Source organism: Macadamia integrifolia, chromosome 9 (genome assembly GCF_013358625.1).
Source record: "Macadamia integrifolia cultivar HAES 741 chromosome 9, SCU_Mint_v3, whole genome shotgun sequence".
Lineage (NCBI taxonomy): Eukaryota > Viridiplantae > Streptophyta > Magnoliopsida > Proteales > Proteaceae > Macadamia > Macadamia integrifolia.
The window spans coordinates 11,544,026-11,567,042 of record NC_056565.1 but is presented as its reverse complement, the minus strand read 5'-3'; the positions used below and the strand labels follow the sequence as shown (position 1 = coordinate 11,567,042).

The 23,017-nt window shown below is 37.1% G+C and overlaps 2 protein-coding genes and 1 pseudogene across 7 annotated transcripts; 1 reads left to right on the top strand and 2 right to left on the bottom strand.

The window, feature by feature from the left end:
- Positions 1-503: 503 nt before the first annotated feature.
- LOC122089506 lies at positions 504-1,297 on the bottom strand (annotated as a pseudogene).
- A 2,274-nt stretch (positions 1,298-3,571) lies between these two features.
- LOC122090000 (novel plant SNARE 13-like) lies at positions 3,572-10,934 on the bottom strand. Its single transcript, XM_042659806.1, has 10 exons — positions 10,461-10,934; positions 7,517-7,609; positions 7,176-7,269; positions 6,998-7,035; positions 6,049-6,146; positions 5,062-5,141; positions 4,924-4,980; positions 4,737-4,829; positions 4,502-4,576; positions 3,572-4,003 (listed from the first exon to the last, which is right to left on the bottom strand). The coding sequence occupies exons 1-10, from the start codon at positions 10,535-10,537 to the stop codon at positions 3,905-3,907; spliced, it is 804 nt and encodes a 267-aa protein (XP_042515740.1). The 5' UTR covers positions 10,538-10,934; the 3' UTR covers positions 3,572-3,904.
- Positions 10,935-15,064: 4,130 nt separating this feature from the next.
- LOC122089821 (pyruvate dehydrogenase (acetyl-transferring) kinase, mitochondrial-like) lies at positions 15,065-22,637 on the top strand. Of its 6 annotated transcripts, XR_006143354.1 has the most exons (8): positions 15,065-15,604; positions 16,735-16,993; positions 17,156-17,336; positions 18,170-18,317; positions 19,453-19,666; positions 21,348-21,516; positions 21,905-21,924; positions 22,117-22,372. XR_006143354.1 is itself a non-coding variant. In XM_042659520.1 (6 exons), exons 1-6 carry the CDS (start codon positions 15,356-15,358, stop codon positions 21,404-21,406), a joined length of 1,110 nt encoding a protein of 369 aa, XP_042515454.1. In that variant the 5' UTR covers positions 15,065-15,355; the 3' UTR covers positions 21,407-21,968. The 6 variants fall into 6 exon arrangements, 1 of the variants encoding a protein (XP_042515454.1); XR_006143355.1 differs by lacking the exons at positions 21,905-21,924; positions 22,117-22,372 and adding an exon at positions 22,425-22,637; XR_006143356.1 differs by lacking the exons at positions 21,905-21,924; positions 22,117-22,372 and adding an exon at positions 22,395-22,637.
- The last annotated feature ends 380 nt before the right edge of the window (positions 22,638-23,017 follow it).

Here is a 23,017-nt window from a genome sequence, read left to right as displayed (position 1 = left end):
CACCATTTCCATATAGGATTTGGAGCCCATGTTGTTAGCTGGGCTTTGGCGTGTGCGTTGCACGTAGATTACGATTGATTGTTTAAGGAAAAAAAATAAAGTTTGACCAATTAAAGGAAATAAGGGAAGAAAACATTATTTGATCATGTGGTGGGAGAGTGGATCAGGTTCATGTACGAGAATGTACGAGAACGGTACTGGTCCGTGGATATAGAATCAATTTTCTCTCAATTCATTTAATAGATTCTATATCCATGGATCAGGAGTGTACGAGAATATTCTTGTACGTGAACCTGATCCGTTCACGTGTGTTGGGTGGTCCCTATGCTAGATACAAGAGTACGTGAATTTACCACCATGCCCTCCACGAAACCAGAAAATCCATCAATGTTAATGATTATTCATACGTTCTTATTGGCCCCTGTGTTGATACAAAGACCACACAACCAAGTAGCGATATCTTATCCAAAAACATTATATATTCAAAATTATGATGATACTCTTTACTGAAAAAATGGGAAAACATATGTTACCCTTTGAAGCTTTCTTGTCTGAGAGCGGGCTTCCTGAAGAGAGAACTCCAACTTTAGTACCCTTTTCTTCAATTCCCAATCAACTATTCTCTGGTGTTTCTCTAACTGTAAACAGGAAAAATATGAAGCATCTATTTTGATAAACAACAAGAGATGAAAATTTTGGATAGAAAAGGAAAGCTAAAAAGAGAGTTTGTTCAAGGGAGAGTAAAAAAAATTGGTGGGGGGGGGGTGTTCAGGGTAATTACTTGTGATGACTCCAAAGGAATTGGTTTTTATTTTCCAATCAGTGCTAATAAGCCTGATCTCATCTCTCAATTTTGGCTCTCTTCATCCTTCGCAATTAAAAGCTTATTTTAATCTTCTCGAAGTGCTTTGGAGAAACCTCATCATGGATTTTCCATAGTTCAAAATCTCTGCTCAATCTAGCTTTTGCAATTGCTTGCAAAACCTCCTGGTCTACTCTTAAAACTATCTTTCAGCTGCATCTGAGAAATGTCTCTTACTTGAAGGTCCTTTTGAAGGTGATCCAACTGCTCTCCTAGTCTATTTACATGATCCCTATACTCCCTCAACGAACTGTCTTTCTCATCAAGTTCCTTTAACAAGGACACACACTCTGACTGAGCTGATTGAGCTGCACTTGCATCAGCTGTAACTTGAGTAGCTGAGAGTTGCAATCTTAGAGCATTTAGCTTCTTCAGGCACTGCTTTGAAAAAATATTAAAAAAGGTCGAAGGGATGAGCAAATTGAAAAGGATCATGACTTGCTATGATATTATACTGCCAATATGGGCATAGATCAGTTCCCAGACTGTAATGTAAGCATAATTATGGCTTATGGTTATAAAAAATGACCACCTTCTTTTGTCCACCTATACCAAAAGAATTACCATTTTTGGATGGAAGGGGAGGGGTGGCTTGGAAGATATCTTAATTAAAAGCCCAGGTTCAGCTTTATCCACTATATACCCACAAAGGGGTTTCTCGGGCAAATGATTCTTCCAGTGAAGCAAAGCGACTCCGAACATCCTTGAGCTCAGCTACCAAAGAAGCAACATTTCGCCGGAAGCTCTGTTTTTTTTTCACTGAGATCCTTCAATAGAGGATCGAAGTCTCGGACAGAAGACGAAGGCTTCTCAGATATCGAGATAACCGGGAAAGAAATAGAAACGGCCCCAATAATATAGGTCGCAGTGAGTTTAGTTCAGAAACCCTGATTCAACGGAGGAGATGATATTTAAGGCTCTGCGTCTTCTCAGTGATTACTCTTAATATGGAAAGCTTCAAGTTAAAAATCCAATCCTTCGTCCACCCAATACCAACCTTGACGATTAGTCGTCGTCTACCCGACCATCCACCACATTTATTACGAATCATATCAAATAAACTGAAATAATCTTCGAGTAACTACAAGTCTTATCTGTTCTGTACTTCTGTGACGAGTGACGAGCGACGATCGCTTGGTTGATTAATTTCATTGGTGAAAGAAGGCAGGAACAGGAAATTAAAGCTGCTAATTAAACACCAGAAAACCAGAGAGCATTATATATTTGCGTTATATCTCAGCAGAGCATCTGGCATATCTACTTCCTCCTGCTTCTTCCACAGCTTCCAAACCAGAGAATATCCTATTCGTGTTTACAAATTCGAATGGTTAATACAACCAAACCAGGATTAAAATGGCCAATACCATGTGCTTATGTTCTTGCCAGGAAAAAATGACCACCCCAATTTCACCCCTATTGATTCTTATTCGCATGCTCTCATTGATCCCATGCTGCCTTTCAAGTAAGGGTGTTAATCAGTCTAGTTCTGTCCAGTGCTGGTGTAGAAGGTTCGATTCGATTATAGAAGATTTTTTAGGTAAAGCCAAAAACGAATCATTTAATAAACGATTTCATATATTAAAACCGAAATCATTTATAAACGATTTCGATTTAAACAGTTTTTTATGTCATCTAGTTTTTTTTATCGAAACAACTTCTTTATCTTATAAATTTTTAGAGAAATAGATGTAAATTGTAACATTGAATTGAAATTATTTATTGTTATATCTTTTTTTTTTAATAATTGTTTAATGTAAACTTAAATATATTATTGAAATGTATGTAAACTTAACATTCAATGAATTAAACTTACTACGGATATGTTAATCGGTTTAACGGTTTATTAAAACAATTTACCAATTGTTTAAAATTTAAAATAAAAATTAAATCATGGTTTCAATTTTGAAACTAAAACCAAACCATTTAATAAATAATTTTATGATTTTGATGGAAATAGTTTGATTCGATTTGGTAAATAGTTCCGATTTCAAATTCACATCCTTACTTTCAAGGTAACTTTTTTTTTTTCTTCTTGGTGAGAGATCCATAATGAGGCCCACAGGGACGAGACAAAGACATACAATAGGCTCAGTATAAACCTTATGCTTTCCAAATATCTCACGTATGACAATACCCCCAAGGGTTTAGGCATCGGTAACTAGTGTCTATACTAATCCGTATCGATTGTATCGAACATTTTCCCCCTCGAAGATACTAAGACCATATCATATATCTAGTGTTCCCTGAGTCTCTCTCTCCTCGTAGGAGAGAGAGACTCGAGGATATGCCATCCAGTACGGAATTCATTTTCCACCTATTTTACTTATTTCACTCTCTTAGATTGGTCCTCGACTCAATGGTTAAGTTGCTTAGTGGTCACAGATTCAAGTTATGAAACAACTTCTGTAAGAAGGGCAAAGCGGTAAGGGCTAAACTGTGAATATTATGACCCTCTCAGCAATGGCAAAAGCCTCATGCACTAGGTACAACCATTTAATTATTTGATTAATGTCTAACATGACCAATCGGGCCTTCCCCGCCCCCCCCCCCTCTGACAGGCTATGTATTTTAAGACTTTAAAGCTGTATGTGGCATGCATTCTCAGAATTAGATTCTGGGTCTATAACATTCTGAAACCTTGTTCTCCACATTTTTTTTTTTCCTTGCTTCAAAATGTGTTCTAGATGCAAAAGAACTTGACACACAAGATTCGTTTTCCTATATCGACTGTATCTCCTTATTGCATGTAAAGGTAGTATTACAAGACAATCTAGAGGAATTACACTGAAACGTATCACTCGTACAACTCAATAGGGTTAAAAGATGAAAACAAAACAGCCTCACGATATATGATTTACATAAAGAATCATAGTCAGGATTATGAACATCTCAGCAAAAGTAAGGAAGAAAACAAGCAACACCCAGTGGAACCATCAACAAATCATTGCCTCTTTCTTCTGCACCTCAGTTCCACCACCAGAGGATCAATCTTCCTCTCAACCAACTGGGGAATATGAATTACTATTACTTTGAACAAGGGAACTAGACTCCCATAGCTTGCACAGATAGTAACTTCCTCGCCGGTGCTGGAGGTGCCAACCCAGGGATGTTGCTGATGTTTTTGTTGTTTGGATTCACAATCTAAAGGAATACAATCAGCTCTTAAGAGTAGAGAACCCACATGAGGACATTAAAAAGTTAAAAGAAAATGAAGCAAACATATACAAGTAAAGGAAAGCTGTCATTACACATGATATAAACACCACAGGGGACTTCCTTTCTTTGAACATCTTACGAAGATGCACATGCTTCATACAGAGCTTGGTTCTTTCTCAGATTTTCATTTGTATGTGGAAAAATATGCATGATAAATTTTTTTAGCAATTACATCTTTTATTTAGAATCATGGAATGCAATACGATTCTAAATACATATATTCATGGCTTTTGCTTTTGGGAAAAGGCTATGTTGTTGCTGTTTTGCTTTTGGGGAAAAAAAAAGGAAAAAGGTTTCAGATCTTCATAGCTAGCATTAGATTGCAAATTTCATGAGACAACAATTATGAAGAATTCAGTTTTTTTCTGTCAAATTTTAAATGGAAAGCAAGCCATGCAATGGTGGCTAAATTGATAAGGGTACCTTCACGATAATGATGGCTATCACACCACAGACAACAAGAAGTAGGAAAAACATGATGCATTTGTCGGTAGCCACCTGAGACAAAGGATTCAGAAGCCAGTTAATATATAACAATCTTAACAGAAAATAATATAAATAGAAGAGGAATAGGGGCCAATGAGTACCTGCCTTCAGCTAAGATGTAACAATCTTAATAGAAAATAATATAAATAGAAGAATATGGGTCAAAGTGTACCTGCCTACCAATCTCCTTCACCAGCTGAGTAGCCTTTTTGATTGAGAAGTGAATTGTATCTAGGTCATTCACAATACGACCCATTTGCTCAGTCTGCACAATTTCAATAATGGAAGACCTCATAAAAACTTAGCCACAATTGAACAATCTTTGCAGTACAAATAGCCTGGGAAAGAACTGTACATACTTGTCCTTTCAAGGATACTGCAGTCTGAGATCCAACTTCAACTGTTTGTTCCACAACCTAAGGAACCATCTTCAAGGTAAGGGCACGGAGAATGATTTACGAGAGACATACTTCAGATTTAGCTACTCAGGTGCTCACCTTTTTAGAGCGTTCAATAACCTGATCAGTCTCATCCATTGTCTTTGTCCCAGCATTGATAAGCTCTTGATTAGTCATTGCTATATAATAACCTCAGTCAATAACAAAAACAGCATGGCTAAAAGCATCTGATATCGCAAAGCATTCACATTTGCCCAGTCAGAAACAAATACATCATGGCTAAAAGAATTTGATATCTCAAAAAGTATCTGATATCACAAAGCATTCACATTTGCCCAGTCAGTGACAAATACATCATGGCTAAAAGCATTTGATATCTCAAAAAGTGCCGGTTTGGATGTGAAACCATTATTGGATAGGCATCTCGGTATTGGAATCTGTGCCCACACAAATTGGACATAACATAAGATCCAATTTCAAAATGTCCAAGTAACTTTGTTCTATCCCATAAAGGTGTGTCAGAAGTGAGAACAGGGGGATAAGGAAACCCAACTACATGTTTACAGTGAAGATGATTAAAAATGGGATTTGCTCATAATCGGTTAGGAGTCGAAGGACACCTTTTCTCTTCCCCAAGAATAGAAGCCTTATCCCACTAATAGAAATTTCCATTGGGTGATTGATCAAGGGTGGCTGGTAAGGAATAGCGCCCTTCTTTTAGGAAGGAATAAAACCAGTTGAAAGGGGATTGACTATGAATCCATTGATCCCACGGCTGGATACACTGAAACTGCAACCAAATGGAATTGCTATCCATATATGTTTTATTTTTTGGGGTGGGGTGGGGTGGGGAGTGGTTTTCATTGTATTGTAAGGGGGCAGAAGCAGTATTACACACCATTACTAAAAGTTCAATGATGTCGTATAAATAATTGCTTTGTTCTTATTATGTCCACATCACATGTTCACAGTCTCAGTGATAACAAGAAGTACACTCCATGCTAACATATTATGAAACCCAGATACTCCCCACCTATCCAAAAGGCAGAACTATTCCAGATATAAAGGGCAAAGATTAAATCTCACATGATGCCATTTGAACATTGTCTTCAGCCACAGTTTCACTAGCTCCTGCTCCCATGTCAAAGAGTTCAACCCTTTTATTACCAAGGCTACTCATATACCTGCATTGTCATCAAAATGAATCAGACTTCTTTAAGAGAAAAGGAAGATATTAAAGAGCAAGCCAATGATTTATATGAATTCCCTTTTTTTTTCTTTTTTCTTTTTTTTTGGGGGGGGTGGGGGTGGGTTGGGGAGAACAACACTCTAGAGATGTCAGTGACATTCTGGCATAGTAACTCATGATCTCAGGTTGCATTTGGTTCTAGTAGTTTATCCTGTACTTTACCTGCCAGCCAGCCAAGGTTTACATGTCAAAGTAGGTCAGTTTGGATCACAAAAGAAAATTGAAAGGTTTATGTGCTCACGTTAGATCAGATGAAGGCACATACAATTCCTAATGCACATTGATATTTCATGAAAACTCGAGTCAATTAAACCAAGCCTTATCCCAATTAAATGGGACTGGCTACATGATCCTATTTAACCATTCGAAAAGAGAATGTCCAGGATTCATGCTAAAGGTTCAGCTATGAGTTTTTACAATGCCAACGGTCAACCTGACATACCAACCCTCCTCCTTTGCCCAGGCTTGTGACTGGCAATACAGAAGCACTACCGAATGATATTTGAGAAATAAATGCATATACATATAGTACATATCATTGAAAAATATGTCTCCTATTTTATAAATAAACAACTCCCCTGCAATATAAATTTTCAAACAGATGTTTCATATATTTCTGACATGCAACTCTCTCAATTTCTAAACGCAGAGAATAATAATGTAAGACTTTTACTTCTATACTTTTCAAACCTTTACAAATCAACTCCAGCAGCATCAGAAAAGCTCAAGATGAAAAGAATCAAACTTCTAATGTGCATTAGGGAGGAATGAGCAAAACAAACTTACGTTTTCCTCAAGGCCACGTACGAATTTAGCTCTTTGATCTGAAATAACACATTTTCTCATTCAATTGCAAAACATAGAGGGGGCGGGGGAAGAGCATATAGTCATCAAGACTCTGTCTGTTCAAATATATGTCTTTCTCTGAGAATAAACAATAGGGGAGAAATTCCAAACAACTAACCAGGGATTGTTTTCGCTCATTGAGTTGCTTATTAACCTCAGGAGGATTTCCATTTTCTTCTTCTTTAACTTCCCGATCGAACTCCTTAATTAACCTGAAACAGATAATTAGCATGCAACAGTAGTCAATCCATAGATTCCTTAAAAAAAGATACTACCAGAACTGAAGGCCAACTTCATTTGGCTAAAACCCCACTCTATCATGTAACGCAAACCAAATTTTGGCACCCATATACGGTGAAAGTTAACATGAATGCTTTAGAATTTCCGGAGGATGGAAACAATCAAAATATGTTAGCAAAAATAAAATGCTGTAAACACCCTGCGGCAGATTAGAGATACCTTTTACACTCTCTCATCTTTCCTGTGAGTTCCTCCAATTGTTTACTTTGTCTATTTGGATCTTTGATCTTATCCAATTTCTGGAAACCATTTCTGCAAAAATAAAAGAGAGATTACATAAACTTTCACATATTATGGTCATACTTAATAAAATCAATTATAATTATTACAGAAGTAATTCTAGTGTAGGAACTTGTCAAATCATTAAAGAATAAGGTGCAAAAAGGAAATATTAGTGAAACTCAGAGACCAATCTCAACAGAATGGCAGACAGGCAGCAGAAAGACCAATAACATGTATATATGCATGAATACATACCAACATTCAAGGTTTCACCAAAATTTCACGAAATATTTCGGTTTCGCAAGATGTCAAAATGAAACTCCATGCGATATGTAAAAAGTGCAAAGTTTCAGTCGAAATTTCTCCATTTCAATGATATTCGGACGATATGTGTGGTTTCGGTTTGTGTCGTTTAGGCCAAAACTACACAAACCTTCAATATAAAATGTATAGTTTTGAACAAAAGATTTTTTTCATTTCACTGGTTTTGACTCTAAGGATTGTGGAAGCTTGGTTTTTTTTGGTGATGTTTTGCCAAATCAATCCCATACAAGCCTCGAACAAGTTGTTGGGCAGTAGTGGAGACAATTTGCTGCATTCGCGGAAGTTTTGTGCAAAATTCAAAGTTGTGTGGAATAGGTCATATTAGTGAATGTATACAACAGCATATTACCAACCTATGGTATGAAGTCAAGCTACCATTTTGGGTGTTCTTTTTATATATAATCCAAGAGTTCCACTATGTTTAGAGTGCCTAAAATAGGTTTCATAGAAGTTTCAGGACCATTTCAGCATCGAAACCATCCACTGAAATCTTCCATGTTTCAACCAGGCTCGAAATGTGTGCATATGGCAGAGAATGATGTGCAGAGTATTTAAAATATATATATATATATATATATATCACTTTTGGATCTAGAGATCAGAAAATATCACCAATTTGGCTAGGTGACCGCCTGGTCAATAAAATGTATATACATTGTCTATTATTATTCCCTTTTTTTTTTCTAAATGTATGTGTATCAAAAATGTCCGTTGCATATTTTTTGGAGGGATAATATAGGAAGAAAATGCATTTAAGTTAGATGCTCTTCAGTGTTTTTATGGTAATCAAGATTTGTAGTTATAAAGCTTCACCAGATATAGAGATGGCATGTTATAAAAATATATGACAAATGAATAACCAACTTCACTCAGGGCTCCAGCTTGGGGGAGATTCCAGACTCAAAACCTAATAGATTCAAAACCTTTCTTCCTGAAGGTGCTAATTTTGTCGAGGCTATTCATTATTGCTTCTGATTGCAATCAAATTATATCCTCTTCTTCTTCTATTATCTGTGATGCAGAACCTGGTCACAAAACCCTATTTGGATTCTTATGGGCCCACCCAAGTACTAAATATTTCAAAAATTAAATGCAATGGCAAACTTGTAAATATTCAGAATGTTTAAGATGCAACTTGATAGACAAGAATATAAGAGAGTTTCGATTTATTGAGCAAGGGCAGACTAGGAACTAGAGTTTAGGTAAAGACATGAAGGACTTAGAGGTAAAGGGAAAGGTAATCTTAGAAAGTGGGAATAAAACTAAAAGGAAGTGCAACCATGAAAGGGGGGGTCTCCTACCTCCAGCACAAACTAAATATTCTACGTAGCTAAGCTTCTAAAAAATAAAAAGATTACATATCATCCTAAAGAAAATAAATATCAAATTATCCTACTAGATTCAAATCCCAATTCGGGCTCGGTTCTAGGTCGGAGATCTGAAACATGTTCAGCCCGGTCCAAAGAAATGCCTCTGCATCAATTTGTTCTTTCTATCTTCTTTTTTCTTTTCAAGTGAGAACTCCATTGCTGAGCTATATACCCCATTTCTCTCCATCATTTTACAATAAAACCACGGGTACAGACTCAACTGGTGCACTATTCACCAAAACTGCATCACAGTCTCATATCACACTGTTTTTCAATTCACTAACAGCCTTGGAACCATCATTTGTCCATCCCAACAACTCTTACTTTCTATAAATATTAAAGAACTCTTACATATCATAAGCCCATCTAGAACCGCCACCTGGAACCTTATTACACAAACAAATGGTCAACATGAAGCAATATCTCTTTGAAAATCCAACTCCCTCAAAAGATCCAGGATCAATTACTTTGATCTGTAAGTGTGTAATCATATGAATTTCAATATTTTCTAAATATTAGTTCAAAACACTTACTGTTTTACAGAATATCATTGTCCAAAACCGTACCAGCATACTATGTGAAATATAATTTTTACTGCAGAGATTCACATACTAAATAGTGCAAATTTCCCACAAGTTGTTTTTGTAATCTTGGTTTTGAAGTTAAAACTAAGTACCAGAGATATCCACAGTCCTCACAGTTCATAAAGTCTAGGTGGAGGCTTTGGCTGCACAATTGTCATACAATTCTCGCGTAAAACCAGACAGAAAGTTTATCCGAGTCTCCTAAACGAGGCAGGAAGAGTATTTGGAGAGAAAGGTCGGGTGCCAATATCTTTCCCTAAAAAGATGAAAAGGGAAAAAAATTCTAGACACCTTGACGGAAGAGAGGCCGCTAATGTATAGCCAAAATTACTGCTGTGCAAGTTAGTGCAATTAGTACTTCCAAAAGTTTCGACTTAATTCTGGACAGACCTACATTTACAGCTCTTCAAATCGAAAGAAGGTCCCCTGATACTTCGATTACTTCCTTTTTCTAATTTATTTTTATGGTTGAGGGCTTCAGGGAAGACATTCAGGTTTCAATATCAGAATCTGAAGATAAAGACGTACTTCGAATGCTTGTGTAACGACGACGGAAGTAATAAAGTGAGACATATAAAGTAAATGGAATCAAAGAAATCTTACGCGAGAGCCCGGAAATTGTCTTGAATTTCTCCATCGATCTGCTCCAGTTGCGGGCTCATCTGTAACTCGGACGTCATTCTGACCGGAACACCGAATACGGCAACTCACTGCAGCAAATTGTCCGATTTTTCCACCTCAAACCATCATTTGTTTAAGCCTAAAAGGAAAAGAAAGTAACTTCGAAGTAACCCTCGAGCTCCATTACTGGAACTTTGGAAGGAAGAGAAGTGTGAAAGTGAAAGTGAAACCCGAACCCTAACCCTAGACAATGAACAGGAAAAAAGTAGGAGGGATCAAATGGAGTGGAGGGAAGAGAACAATAATGAAATATTATTCACAGGATCAATGGAGATCGTTACGGACTTCAAATTTGAAGCTTTGGTTACGGAATATTGAGGAGAAGATATTCGGACCTCTGGGCCTCGGTGTCGGAGCCCGGAGGGCTTTAAAAAACCAGATAAAAGAATGTCGAAAACAGAAATAATATAAAATGAGGCCCGCGGCGAAACACCCCCCCCCCCACCAAACCAAAAAAAAGAAAATATCGGACCTAATGGCTCCGTTTCCATGAGCCGTTACAACGTGGAGAGAGAGAGTACAGACACATGAGGTGCTAAGGTATGCTACGCAACTGGAATGGGAACTCAATGGGAACTCGGTCCTAAGATTCAAGAGCTAGAGATTTCTTCCTTATGGTATGGCTCTTGAACGGTAAGTGTGAGGAGTGAAATAGCACAAGAAGACGCTAGCGTATGTTCTATAGTCAAAATAGAAACTTAATCTCAGTATCCATGAGTAATGAAAGTGTTGTGTTGGCATGTGATTCTTACACCAACACAAGGTGTCAATTAGAATATGCAAGGGTTCTTACACTGTCCACTACTATTGCATCATGTGGATAAATAATGTGGATATCTATTGCATGGAGAGGAAAAAATTTAGAGTAATTTATATATCAAATTCTATAAATAAATTCAATCAAATATTATTCTTATTTTAGCATGTATTTTGATGTATATTCACTCATATTCTTCGTTATTCAAATCACTATTGTGCATCACTTATAATACTGATTTTTCAAAGTTCAACTTTATATAAGAATTCAATCCAATTTGAGTTCCAACTAAACTATTATATAATAGCCTTTTTGAACTGCAAATAAAACCTTCCTAGGTGGACCATGCAGAAACTGCAATCAGCCAATCACCATTTCAAAAAATACGTAGCCTTCGCTAGCATAGTCACCACCTCAACATTAATCTCTCTCTCACACGCACATTAAGAACAGAAGTTAAAAAATAACTTCTTTTTTTTTTTTTTTTTCTTTGGTAAGAACAAGAGAGAGAAGACAACAAACAAGGTGAAACGACAACCTGCCGCTGATTTAGAAAATGCAATTGACAACGACGGTGAGTTGCTATTTAAAACAGATGGGACCAGGCGGGACTCGGGACTCGTAGTTTGTTATACTCAGTTTCTGCTGACATGCCACCGTATGCAATGCTGTGTGGGCCATGTTTTGACAATGATTCGTTATCCTAAATTCCTAGCCACCCAACCACCATATAGAATTGTTTAAAAATAAAATAAAATACTGCCGCAACCTATGGGCTAATGGAGTTCGAGATTGTTTTCGTGGATGCTTACAACTATTAGAAAGAACAGGTCTACCACAATATAAAGAATTAGGACTCGTTTCATAATGTTCCATATATGTCGTTTTTGTGTTTTTTTAATTATCAGAAACGGATAAACAAAATAAAAAGTGTTTGACAACCATGTTTTGTTTCACTTATTTTTATAAATAGAAATATAATTTTTTTTTATGGTGCAAGAAACGACCCAGGGGAAATAAGTTCCACTTGTTTTACTGTTTCTTTAAACATAAATTGAAGGGAAAAAGCAACCCAATCTTGACGTTTTTACTCGAAAGCTCACTCTGAGAGAGTCTTTCATCTGTGAAGACAAAAGTACTCCCACGCGAGTCTCGTGAGGTACTGCCTGCCAGTACCTCCGATGAAGAGCCTCCTAGGCGAGTCTCGTGAAGCCTGAAGCTCCCGTGAACGTCTACGGTAGTCTTTTCACTTGCAGATATTCCTTATACGGTGTTTGCATAGAGTGTTCTCACAGACCTATAAAGCTAGAAGCTTTAGGCTACAAAAGAGGCAATTTCGAAGCTAAACATCTACCTCCGCTTTAAATTCCCAAAATCGTCGTGTGATTTCAGGCAATGTCAAACGGTGCCTTCGGTCCCCCTGTGTTTATTGCACCTTTTCTCCCAAGGTAGGAGATTCTTCTTTAAAACCTTACTGAACTTCTCAACTGTGCTCATCTACGGGTTTAGAAGCTAAGTTCGTTGTGTCTGATTACCTTCAACTACTACTGTGTGAAAACGGTGTGTTCCTTCAAGATCGGTAAGGGGTTATTAAGCCTTTTGTTGTACTCACGCATGCTTGGAACTTCAAAAGCAGACATGATGATTCTTTTCTCCTTCTACAACACTCTGTGTGTGTGTGGACTTTTTGAAATTTTTATTTCATGCAAATTGTCCTCTCTTTAAAGATACTCCTGTGTCTAATCAAACTGAAGGGGTTAATGTGTGATCCAATCGACGCTTTGTAGTGTGAAGCCTGGGATTGTTCTTGTTCTAGTTCTATTGCTGATTTCCTGGTTCTTTATTCTCCTTGTGGTTGCATGGGTTTCCAGGATTGGTGTGTAGGGAAACATTTCAAAAAACAAGGTTTATCAAACACCTTAAATTCCGTTTTTGTTTTCAGAAACAAAAATTATATTTTTGCGATTTATTAACACATAAATGGGAGAAAACGTTATCAAACAGGCCCTTAGTCTATGTTTGGAGTGCAAAGGAAAAAGGAAAAGAAGGAGAATTTTTCAAACTTGTAAAATATAAACTTTTGTAATCATCATCTCATGTGATTGAATAAATTATTTTAAAAAATGGTAAAATAAACTATTTAATACATATAATTTTTATTTTACATTTATAGCAAAGAGTTATGGATGTAAAGCAAAGTGAAATTTAATAACAAAAAATGATTTGAAATTAATGATATAATTACATAGGTAATAATTACAAAAATTTCACTTCCCTTCCATTTACTTTCCGCTTGCAACGAAACGTAGCATTGAAAAAACAAATGAAATGGGAGGATCTAGAACCAGATACCAAGTAAGAATGAAAATGAACTAGATGCCAAGTAATGAAAATGACTAAGAATGATAGTGCATGAGCGGGGTGCCAAGACTCTGCTGTTGACTTGAACAAACTGAGTGGCCGAGTCCAATGTAAGTGGTGACTTCAACCGATGGTCCTCCATAAGTCCATCTTTTCTCTTTCCCTTTGTCCCCTTTCAATTGGTGGCCCATTCCATCAGCCACTTGTCCAAATAACTTTTCAAGCCCAAGCCCACATACATGGAAAATCTAAGCCCCTTTCAAATTTTATTAAATAAGAAAAAGTATGGTTATGGTCTAGTTCGGGTTACTCGTTTGGCCCTTTGCCACTTCTTTCTCCATCACTCTTTTTCTCTGTAATTGGGGTATCCAATATCACCCCCACTTTGCGGATAGGTTTTTTCTCATCTCAAAATTATGACCATTTTATCTGAATGGATCAATTTTACCGTTGTGTTGAGGGTATGCTTATTCCATTAAAAGTGAAAGTTTTGTATCTATAAACAAGAAGATATGAAAAATATTTCAAAAGTTCAAACCAGTTGATTTAGATCGAAAATGGGTCATGACATGGCTAATGACCAATCCTTGTTCAGAGTCTTTGATTGAGTCGACAAGGTTGATTCTAAGGTTCTCATCAACAAATTATTGAGTTTTCAGATTTAAGTATTGGTTCATGATCGATTCATTTTAAATTTTAATAACTTCTGGATGAAAGTACATAGACTGCATTTGGTAGTCTCCCTTATACGAGAATAGAAAAATAGAATAAAGTGTTTGATGTCATTAGTGTTTTTCGATTTTTTTGAAATGAAAAGGGGGAAAAAATTTTCAGAAATACAAAATGATGGAACGATGAAACCTTGTTCTGTCATTTCAATTTCGTTCTAAATACAAAAAAAAATGAACAATTAGGATAATTGTTCCTAAAATATTTTAAGTTTGCCAAACACCTTTTTTTGGCTTTAAAACTACATTTTGATACAAAAATTAAAAATTATATTTTTGATACGAAACGACGTTTCTGAAACTAAATGATTACCAAATGCAACCATAAGTTTCACGCACATGCATGCAAGCCTCATGTAGTAAGCACGTCGTTTCAGGGCAGGCTCCATGACTCAACCAATGAAAAGAAGCAAGCGTTAGAAGTAAATCTTTGGACATGAAAGTTTCTTGCTGCAGTTGCAAAAGCGGTTTTTCTCCAGTTTTACGAAAGTCTTTTTTTTTTTTTTTCTGGTAATAAGTTTTACGAAACAGTCACCTTCCGGTATTCACAAAATTATCAACGTTGCAGGATCCCAATTGGCAACTGCTATCACAAAAGGATGCCACGTGTCCTTATCCATTTTTGTGGATACGTGCCGAGCTGTTTCTCTTTGTTTTTGGGCAAACGTGCCGAGCTTCTTCACCACAATAGAGGTGGAAGGGGAAAACCAAAGGTAAGGCGGCTTTTAAACCATAAAACCCGGGATTAAAATTCAAACCCTAGTACCATTTCATCGGTTGCTGATCCATCACTCAATCCCCACACAGTTTTTATCTTGTTAGCTTTTCAGTTTCTTCCTCATCGGTTCAGTCTGCAATCTCTATATTCCTATGTGTGGCTGTCTATCTATGCTCCCTTCGCATTGCGTCCTGTGGTTGTATTTATATTATCGTTCACATTTTCGGGGCTTGTTGATCTCCCTTCGTCAGCCATGGCGGCCAAGAATTTGTACGAGAATTTCTCTAAAGCTTTGATCGATGAGGTACTCAGGTGGGGTGCCATGAAACAGACTGGCGTGAGTTTGAGATACATGATGGAATTTGGGTCCAAACCCACTGAGAAAAATTTGCTAATCTCTGCTCAGTTCCTTCATAGAGAGCTACCCATTAGAATTGCAAGGAGAGCCATCGAGCTTGAGAGCTTGCCTTATGGCTTATCTGATAAACCTGCTGTTTTGAAGGTATTTTTCTGTTTGATTGGCCTTACTACTTTCTTCTGAGATTCAATTCTGGTGGATTTTTTTTTCTTCTTTTAGACTCTTTTTTTTTTTTTTTTTTGGGTGGAGATTTCTTAATGAATTTTCTGTTTCTGATGGGGTCATTCTATAGATTATTGTTGGATGTCTAATTTCGGTGATTTGAATTCAGAAACTCAATTCTAAGGTAGGGGAAGCTAAAAAAAAAAAAAAAATACCAGTTTTCCTCAGGGGATTTGGCCTTTGTTTTTTGGTAATGGTTTATGTGGTTCCGCTCGGCCTTTCTTTTCGGTTATTTTTTTCCCAAAGTCTCTGACAGCATTTGCATGAGACCTTTTGTCCCACTAAGGCTTCCTGTGGATTCTGACTATTAACAGGGGCTCCAGTGGATGTTGCATAAGGCTTTTGGCTACCGTCAAGGACTTCCTTTTGTTATTGTTTGTTGCTATTAGCAAACTGCTGAACCTGTTCTGGAGGTTTGTTAGTAGGGGGTGGAGAATTGATGTAGTGCAGACTGCAGACATTCACGCTGGGTTAAGTGTTCTTGTCTGGATTTCCTGACATTGGTGGCAGTTGGTGCAAAATTTTGCTGATTCCTACAATGGATGAGTACCCTTGATGTTAAGTTTCCAAAAATCTAGCTGTTCCAGGCAAAAACGAGTTTGGTTCTTCTGGATGTACCTGTCAGAGGTCAACACCTGTCCCTTTTGCTTCCATAAATTACCCCTCCTCACCTTGGAAATGGCAGTAAGTGGCACAGGTGTTAGCTTCTGACACGTATGTGCAGGTGAACTTACGTGCAGAGGATCCATTCTTGCAAAAGACTTGTTGACATTACTTGAATCATAGGTTGTTGAGAGATGACAATCTGAGTTGTCAGTTGGACACGGGAAATTTAGTCACTACAGTTCTCGAAAGTTGGTGGTTTTCCATTCTTCTGTATTTTTTGTATTTAAGTCTTCAGTCGTATTATGCATGGTGCAGATAGAGTTATAAATGTGCTATTCCAGTTGAGACCCAAATTTTTGAATTTTGCAGTTGATTTGTGATTTTGCGGTTCGTCAAAACTGAAGGTTTTAAGAGCCATTTCATCTTATAATAATTTTCTCTCATAGGTTCGAGATTGGTACTTGGATTCTTTCCGTGATCTTCGAAGCTTTCCAGACATCAAAGATACAAGTGACGAGTTGGATTTCACTCAAATGATTAAAATGATCAAAGTGAGACACAACAATGTGGTCCCTATGATGGCTTTGGGTGTTCAACAGCTGAAGAAAGACTTGAATCCAAAAGTCGTGACAGAAGATCTTGATGAAATCCACCAATTTCTTGATCGATTTTACATGTCAAGAATTGGGATCCGCATGCTCATTGGTTAGCTCTTTCTTTCTTCATTCTTATTGACCCTGTTTAGTTCCCCAATTGAGCATTCATTTGCATATCGGGTTTTCTGAATTTTGTATGTTCTAAAAAAATCTCCTTTTCATATTTATAAGAACTTAACTGACCATAATTTGGACTTTGGCTGAAATTCAGGGCAGCATGTGGTATTACACGATCCCAATCCACAACCTGACCGTGTAGGTTACATACATACTAAAATGTCTCCTCTGGAGGTAGCACGAAGTGCAAGTGAGGATGCCCGTTCTATTTGTTTGCGAGAGTATGGGAGTGCTCCTGAAATTAACATCTATGGTGATCCCAACTTTACATTCATGTATGGTATTCTTTGGCATTTGGTTGAAGTTTAGTAATTTCTTTTTTTATGACAACATAGAACTCCTTTTCTGGTCTGGTCTTGCCTTGTCACTCTTTCTCTGATTTCCGGTTTCCTTTAAACATTATTTTATTTTATTATTTATTTGGGGACATGGAAGTTACAAATTATATCCTTCATCGTTGTGTAGGGTTTTTTGTACCACAGAGGAAACTACCAAAATCATTGGATCTTGCTACTTGATCTACTAATGTAAAGTTTTTGGAACATTGCATAGCTCTAGACTTTTTGACCTTTAATAACTGAAAACACAGCACCTCAGATGCAGCATAATAATTTTGGTTAAAATCCAATTACATTTTTTTTTAAATGAATTAAAAAAAATTGTGTATGTGTATGTGTATATGTTAATATTGTATTAATATTGCTGATTATTTACTTTAAATATAGAAGTTTAAGTAGTATTCTCCTTTTATATTGCCAATTGCTGAACCTTTATTGAAGGATTTTACAGATTCATGTAATATGTAAAATTTCTTTCTAATAGAGTATGGTTTAAGGATTAGGGTTGGGTTTTGAATTGATCCTAGCTGGTTTTGACTTGGATTGGGAGTGTATAACCAAATTCACTAACCAGAGCTGATGATTATGCCAGTGCATTAGATGACCCATTTTATCCTCCTTCGAAAGTCCCGATGATCATTGAATCCATGAACTAGGACGCCAACTATTTGGGGTTGTGCCGAAAGTCTTTTTTTATGCTTCATTTATGGTTGTATCTGCATTGAATGCATAATGTTCTTCAATTCTATGTTTATTTGCTACTGTAACAGGTATGTTCCAACACACTTGCATCTTATGGTATTTGAGTTGGTTAAGAATTCCTTGCGTGCTGTCCAAGAGCGGTTTATGGATTCAGACAAAGTTGCACCTCCCATTCGAATAATAGTTGCCGATGGAATTGAGGATGTTACGATAAAGGTACAGATCTTAAACATGGAAATTCCTTTTCAATATATGTATTTGAGTTTGGGGAGGGCAGACCTCATGTAACTCTAAGGTTGCTCCATTGCGACCTAGTGGTCGTGGGTTCGAGTTGGGAAACAACCTCTCTACGAAGTGGGGGTAAGGCTGCAGACAATATGACCCTCCCTAGACTCTGCAATTGCGGGAGCCTCATGCACTGGGTACGCCTTTTTTTTTTGTATTTGAGTTAGAAATAAGGCTTGGTGCATTAAGATCTATTGTGTATTGAGTATTGGATAATTTATTTGAGGCTTTGTTTTAAGGTAAAATGTGGAAAATATTCCCAAAACTACTGTTATATCACACCTAGATTAACATTGTCAGTTCTATGGATAAGCTAAAATTTAGAAACCAACAGCTTTTAGTATTATTTGAAATTTGTACGGAAGATAATTACATTAGTCAGTTTTTGGAAGGATATCTTTTCTCGGTTTTGGTCAGCTAACACCATAATTTTAGATGAATGGACAAGAATTACCTGGCTGTGGCTAAATAATTTTCCAGAAAAACATTGTCAATACTTTAGAGAACACATTAGCCTCAGTGTGGAACTCTGTCTGTTGAGATTGAAGAAGGTTTGCCGTTGCTTAGGCTCATTTTAATGAGGGATAAGGATACACATTGTTGTAGGCATCTGTCGTGCTTTTGTTTTTGGTTCCATTGCATCCCAATGGCAGTAGATCTATCACTCTTCTGACTCACCCAATTGCTTACACAAATTCTTTTTGAGTTTATATGTCTGTATGTGTTATAGGCTTAAGAAATAAGATTCATGTAGCCAACCATCTGGTTGGGATAAGTTTTAGTTGAGTTGAGTTATTTTTTTGTATATCCTTAAAAAAAAAGGCAAAGGAACTCTGCCCATCCCTGTGGCTCCTGCACCGGTGCGCGGTAGCATCTTCAGCGCATGGTGGGGGAGGGGGCAGCACGGTCTTTTTGAGCCCACTTTTGTCTGGGCATAGGGAACGATAGACTGGCAGGTTTCTTTTTCCAAAAAAAAAAAGAAAAAGAAAAAGGAGTGCAGTCCCAAGCGACCCTAAGAAGTATACTTTTTGATATGCTTAACATATTGATTCCCTTCATATTGCAGATCTCAGATGAAGGAGGTGGAATACCAAGAAGTGGCCTTCCAAAGATATTTACATATCTTTATAGTACAGCAAAAAACCCATTGGACGAGCAAACGGATCTTGGATCAACTGATGGGGTGACAATGGCTGGATATGGATATGGCCTTCCAATAAGTCGCCTGTATGCTCGATACTTTGGAGGTGATCTGCAAATCATTTCAATGGAAGGATATGGTGAGTCCAATATCTTCCTTATCTATAATTTATATTTCAACAAAAGATCTATTGGTTAGAATATATGTAGTTGTCAACTTGTATTATCTTTAGCGATCTTAGCAGTTTACGTTCCTTTCTTTTGTCCTCCCTTTTCTATTCATGGCTGAAGTTCTTCTATGTGTTTGTGTTTCAAAGAGTGAATAATTGCTTATTAACAGTTGTAGCTATTGATGTTGAAGGTAAAAACTTTCTTTCACTTTGTGTGCTGCTTGCATTATATTCCATAATTTGCAGTAGTCACTGAAGAATGTGTTTGAAATGTAGTTTCAAATAACTCTAGGTGTAATGAAGTTCCTGCTTTCTTTCATTCTTTCAACTATTCCTTTGTTTTGGTAAAAGCATTAAAACTTACTCAAATAGGGACTTTGTACCCATTAGAGATGCATGAGTCTGACCAGAACCTTTATAATCTAAATTGCTTAATCAATTACAACTAAGTAGATGTCCTGTTATTATTTAAATCTTTGCAGTCTCTCTCTTTAACTTGATAGAAATTTTTTGCAGCAATACTCCATAAGATTCGCACTATAAGAATCAACTTCAAGCTTTTACTTTATATGATGTTGTGGTTCTGTAGAAACTAGAAAGTGTCTCTATTGGTCACCTACACATTGGAGTATTGGGGTCTTATCTTTTAGTTGTTTTCCCTGTTTACAATGTACCAATTTATTTTGCGATTCTTGGGGAAGAATTGGACAAGTTTCTATATACGACTCAAAAGTTCAACTCTTTCTTGATTCTAAGATTTAGTGGGTGTACTAATATGGCATGTCTTATTTATCCGGTAGAATAATGTTGGCTGATATTTTGGTGTTGTGGCCTTTTTATTTCTAAAATCTATTTTCACTAGTATATTGGTGTTTAATGTGATTAATCTTTGGATTTAATGTCTAAAGGGAAGGATCCATGGTGATAAAATCGGTTTGCCAAATCTGAAACTTTTTTCCCTTTTTTGGTAAAATTCTTGGAACTGTTGATTGCAAAAGAACCCTACCTCTTCTCTACCCCTATATCTCTCACCTAAGTGTGCCCAAGCAGGGGGCCACCCTACCAATCTCTGTCCCTCCCCTCCCCCCCCCCCCCCCCAACACCCACTGTCACTTCTATTTTTGGGCATTTTTTAGCTTAGTACTTAAGGGGACTAAACAGTTGTCCCCTCTCTGAAACTGCTAGACCTGCAAAAGAAGGATCCATGGTGATAAAATCGGTTTGCCAAATCATCAAATATATGATGAATATGTTGAAGATGTTCTTGGCTCACATTTTCTGCAGCAATCAATTGATGAGGCTATCCAAAGATATTGAGGGAAAGCTAGCCTGTTTTGTGTGTGTGTGTGGGTGGGTGGATGGATGGATGAGAGCAATTGAGAAAAACTAGGTTGCCTTGTGGTGACTTTCAGGCTCATAATTGAATGATGTTCATGTCATTAAAATTCTTCCTTGGATCCTCATTGCTATTGCAGGATGATTTCTTTTTTTCATTAGGTGCATCAAATGACTTGTCCATTAAATTAGTCCTGCACACAAGAAGTTTATGCTTCCAACATTCATGTCATACAAGTTTGCTATGTTATATTTCTTGTTTCCTCATTCACCCTAAATCCATCCTCATATCAAGATCAATGACGTGTTTCTGCAGGAACTGATGCCTACCTTCATTTGAGTCGCCTGGGAGATTCGCAAGAACCCCTGCCGTAATCCTAGGACTGCCTACCACTGATGTAAGCTGGGCATAGCTTGCATATTATCCTGTATTATGTGGAGTCACGACTTTCTTGTACATTCTCTCTCCATTCCTATTTTATCAGGTACATCATGATGCTCCATTGATTTAAGCATCTGCATGTCTGGGATTTCACCAACTTAGGAAATGCTTCAGCATGCATCCTTATGCTGACGTCCACAAGGAATCACCACCTATGTCAAATGAATGTTGATGAGAGAGATTTGGCAGTGGTGGATGTTATGGGTGACCTACAAGAGTTACAATGCCATGAAATGATACAAAGTTGACTGCTCCCCGAAGCCCCAGTTGAGGCTTAAATAATGGGATTCAAAGACTATTCATGCTGTTGCAAGCTTGAATTTATAGAAAATAAAGGGTTGGGAATAGCTTAATCATGGAAGGGGACTGCATGTTTGAGCCCAATATCTCTGGGTCTTATTGAGAAAAATTGCTTTGGTTTTGTGGAACAGGTGGAAGTGTTGGTTTCTAGGTATGAATCAATATATACAAGATCTGTTAAATAATGTTGCATTATATCCTTGATCATTCTCGCTGAATTCTCTCTTCACCAAAATTCATTGTAGTACTAACCTACCTTGGTTTATCTGTGATAAAAATAATTAGAAATCTCTTAACAACAGGTAAGTTCTTTCCTCTTATTGTTTCCTCCCATGGGTCTCAGGATCAACTTGGGATCTGCTAACCAGGGGCTAATTGAGACAAATTTGTTTTGCTGGAGCACTGTCCAGGTTGCAAGTAAACTAAGACCAAATTTAGGGTGGTTTTATTGTCACAGGGATATTAGAATTGTACTGCAGTTTTTTAGTGATTGTCTTCTCTGTTTCACACACATTGTCTGGTACTCTGGTGTAGTTCTTGATGGTATTGTTTTGTTTATAACACACATGGAAATTTTATACTGAGATAACATGAGATAATACTGTGCTCCATTCATTCTAGATCTTACTCAAATTGCTCCATTCATTCTAGATCTTACTCTAAGGGATTGAGAGTGCTGAGGCTGTGACACACAAAGATATCAAGGAATAAACCATTCTGCAAACCCCAAAATGAATGAGAGCTTGAGAAGTGTTTGGCATGCAGCAGAACGGATTTTTAAACGTACAGCTGTCAGATTCTTAAATTCCCTTTTGTAGGCAAACGATACTATTTGCAATAGAAGTTAGTTCGTCGCTCCAACCACTACTGAGCTTTCTAGTAATTTTGGATTATAAGTGCTTTGTTTTGCCACTTGGTAAATTATGTACGAGTCAAAACTTGAAATGTGATGAGGAAATTTAGGAGTCTACCTGTTTACAAAATTTGGGTCACACCATGTCTTGTGGAAAATTTTTGAGCCAATCAAAATGACTTGTATAATTATGTCAATCAAATATACCTTGCGTATTTGGGTGGCTTGATTGGATAAGTTTATTGATCAGTTAAAAAAACTGGCATATGGCTTCTTGTGTTTGTCCAAATTTTGTGAATAGGTAGATCCCTAATACCGTTTGACACCTTAGTTAAAGTTTTAACCCAATTGTACTTTTCCAATTGGTAAAGTGTTTGAAATCCAAAGACAT

Excerpts from the sequence above, each read along its gene's own strand:
- LOC122090000 (XM_042659806.1), bottom strand. The coding sequence starts at position 10,537 with ATGACGTCCGAGTTACAGATGAGCCCGCAACTGGAGCAGATCGATGGA. Across the intron at positions 6,147-6,997 it reads TACGTGGCCTTGAGGAAAAC|GTATATGAGTAGCCTTGGTA; the intron begins GTAAGTTTGTTT and ends ATGACAATGCAG. Across the intron at positions 4,577-4,736 it reads TGAAGGAGATTGGTAGGCAG|GTGGCTACCGACAAATGCAT; the intron begins GTACACTTTGAC and ends CCTTTGTCTCAG.
- LOC122089821 (XM_042659520.1), top strand. The coding sequence starts at position 15,356 with ATGGCGGCCAAGAATTTGTACGAGAATTTCTCTAAAGCTTTGATCGAT. Across the intron at positions 16,994-17,155 it reads TGGGATCCGCATGCTCATTG|GGCAGCATGTGGTATTACAC; the intron begins GTTAGCTCTTTC and ends GCTGAAATTCAG. Across the intron at positions 19,667-21,347 it reads CATTTCAATGGAAGGATATG|GAACTGATGCCTACCTTCAT; the intron begins GTGAGTCCAATA and ends GTGTTTCTGCAG.